Below are 2,681 nucleotides of genomic sequence, written 5' to 3' on the forward strand. Positions count from 1 at the left end.
AGCTAACTAGTTTGACAGGCAGGTATAAAACTGCTTCCAGCAACCATAATGGTGAGTCATTCATGGGTAGCGTGTCAAAATAAAAATGTTTTCCATTCAAGGAGCGTTTCTTCCAGGCTGATTTATTGTGAGGGTGGCAAGACTTTTATTCTCCAGTGGTAGGCAGGCCATCAGTGTCCTGGACCCTGGACTGTTCCTACATAAAACTTATGTATAATGCTTACTGCATTAGGGCAAAAAAGGCCACGTGGGTACCTCTGACTTCATTAGCAGACATTTATAACATCCTTTAGACTAAATGAAAGGCATCAAGGGAGTATCAAGCTGGATCATTAAAACATTCTCCTGTCTGGAATTAAGGGAAATTTGTCAAATTATCAGCATCTCCTTGAAGGTAAGTTTCCAAGCCAAAATGCATTACTTCTGCTAGCATATGGTAGGGTATTACATCATTGCTAAAACTGTGTGTGTACATCTCCCTGTAACAATTCTGTCTTATTTCCTTGGAATACATAGGAAACTGCATACACCCGAAGTGCTCCTTGTGCTATTGCTTGTTATTCAGCAGAATCTCGCTGTTTACTACTGTCTTACTTTAAACTTTGCAGAGTACTTTGGAACAAGTCTAACATCTGAAAGGAATTAGTCCAATGACTGTGCTTGGAGCTCAGTTATTCAGTGCTAGCTGACAAATGCTGGGAGCCAGATGTCTGTCAATTCCTGTTTTTAGTTGATCAGAATAAGCCCCATTCACAAGGCTGAAAGTCAGCACTTTCCTTTTGTCTTTAAAGCATGCTGAATTCTCTTGCTGTAGCTACAAGTCTTGTTATCACAATTACTCATACTGCTTTTGGCAGTGAAATGCTTTCACAGCCTCTCCTCTCCAATTGCATGTAAAATGAGGTTATCAAATTTATCTCTTTCTATAATTCATCATCTAGGGATGTCAGCATATTTGGATTCTGCCTGTAGCTTCATGGTATGACAGCGCCTACCATTTCCGTGTAGCTGCACCGGTAAGCCTTTTTCAAATGAAAGAGACCAAAAGAAAAATAATGTTTTAGCTGAGATTAGTTTCTACATTAATCTCTTTCATTTTTCTCCTACAGGATCTTGCAGACTGCACAACAGATCCTAATTATGCTGGGATGTTTTTTACTGATTACTACTTCTATTTCTATCGACAGTGTAACTAAAGTATTGCCTATCATTCTGTTTGTTGGAAAAAAGCTAATATACTTGGTACTGAAAACAGCTGAAGTATTGTCTTTTGGAGTTTTTTTTGCAAACTTTTCCCAAGTTTTGCAGGGTGTTTCTTTTGTTTCTGTTTAGCTATCCACTTTAAGGGGAAAAAAAGTACTTGAATGTAATCCAGGCTCAGCATTTCCAATCATTGTTTAAAAGAATACGATTTCTGACAATGAATGAAGCATTTGATGTGTGAACGTTAAATAATTCCATTGATCTTGGTAAAGCCATGAGATAAAGTATATGGAGGGGAAAAAATAAAGCAGAGCTCTGCTGATCCCTGATATGCTTCAGCTTTTAAGACTATCAGATGGTAAACTATCAGTTACAGTTGAGAGACCTGCTTTTGTCCTACAGGCACCTGCCTCCCATTAATGTCTTCCTTTTTCCTTATTGTATATAAACTTTCCCAAAAGAAAAAGCTTTGTTAGGGGGAAGGTTTTACAAATGCAATATTCCATGAATGTAAGCACAAGTTTATAAAAATACCTTCTTAAATACTCTTTTCTCCTAACTCCATACTGCATGTAATTATTTCCTTGGGTTATATGAAAAAACACAAGCACCAACATCACTCTCAGCAACAATGATGTTCCTGTTGGAACGAAATGTGTACCTGTGGTGTGGGTTTTTTTACACCATGCAAAAAATAACCCATTTTTTCTGGTGTTTCTGATATTCTGGTGCTTAAGGTTTGTGTTAGGATGACAGAAGAATGGGAAAATAGAAGAATAACAATGGGGTGTTTTTGTAGAGTTTTGAAAGATGGATATGTGTAGTTTTTAGTATCTACATAGAAATGGTATTGTGTGTTTAGGAAATATCATTTACAGTGAATGTTGTTTGGGTGACTGAATTTCAAACTGCACACTGGTTGCTGACAGAGGAAATATATTTAATGCACAAATACATTATGAATAGTGAATGCTGTCAGTGAATGTGAGTATGTATACACAATTTTTTTCCATATATATGTATATGTGTATATATGTGGAGCATGAGGAAAAAAATATATAATGACTATATTCTAAAGATTTAGAGACTATTTGTGAAAGTTGCACACAAGAAATCTTAACCATGAATTAACCAAGGCTTTGTTTTTCATTTTGGGAAATTTCCCAGTTGTCTATGTTAGTATATAATAGGGTTGATACTTATTTGCGTGGTTAATCAGGAGCCAAAGAAATGGAAAAATCAAATGTCTTGATTGACTGACCATAAACGTGTTTAATGTCTTAATTATATACTTATTGCATATGGGGAGTAGGGAGAAGTTGGTTGGGTGCCTCAACTATATGTTTCTTACCTTGCTATATTTGGATGTCTTTCTACTATAGTACTACTAGTTCTACCCTTATTATATTTGGATGTCTTTTAAGGGTGAGTTTGTAAGGCTTGGTTGGAAAATGATTGCACCATCCTTGTAGTGAATT

At 36.2% G+C, this 2,681-nt stretch overlaps 1 protein-coding gene across 1 annotated transcript in view; it reads left to right on the plus strand.

The window, feature by feature from the left end:
* Positions 1 to 1,257, plus strand: part of MYRFL (myelin regulatory factor-like) — a 106,967-nt gene extending 105,710 nt beyond the window's left edge. Inside the window, exons 24-25 of the mRNA XM_019515782.1 lie at positions 942 to 1,016; positions 1,110 to 1,257. Coding sequence (XP_019371327.1) covers positions 942 to 1,016; positions 1,110 to 1,196 — 162 coding nt within the window. The 3' untranslated portion in view covers positions 1,197 to 1,257. The remainder of the gene's footprint in view (positions 1 to 941; positions 1,017 to 1,109) is intronic.
* The last annotated feature ends 1,424 nt before the right edge of the window (positions 1,258 to 2,681 follow it).

This window comes from Gavialis gangeticus, unplaced genomic scaffold (assembly GCF_001723915.1).
Source record: "Gavialis gangeticus isolate Ggan-Ray unplaced genomic scaffold, GavGan_comp1, whole genome shotgun sequence".
NCBI lineage: Eukaryota > Metazoa > Chordata > Crocodylia > Gavialidae > Gavialis > Gavialis gangeticus.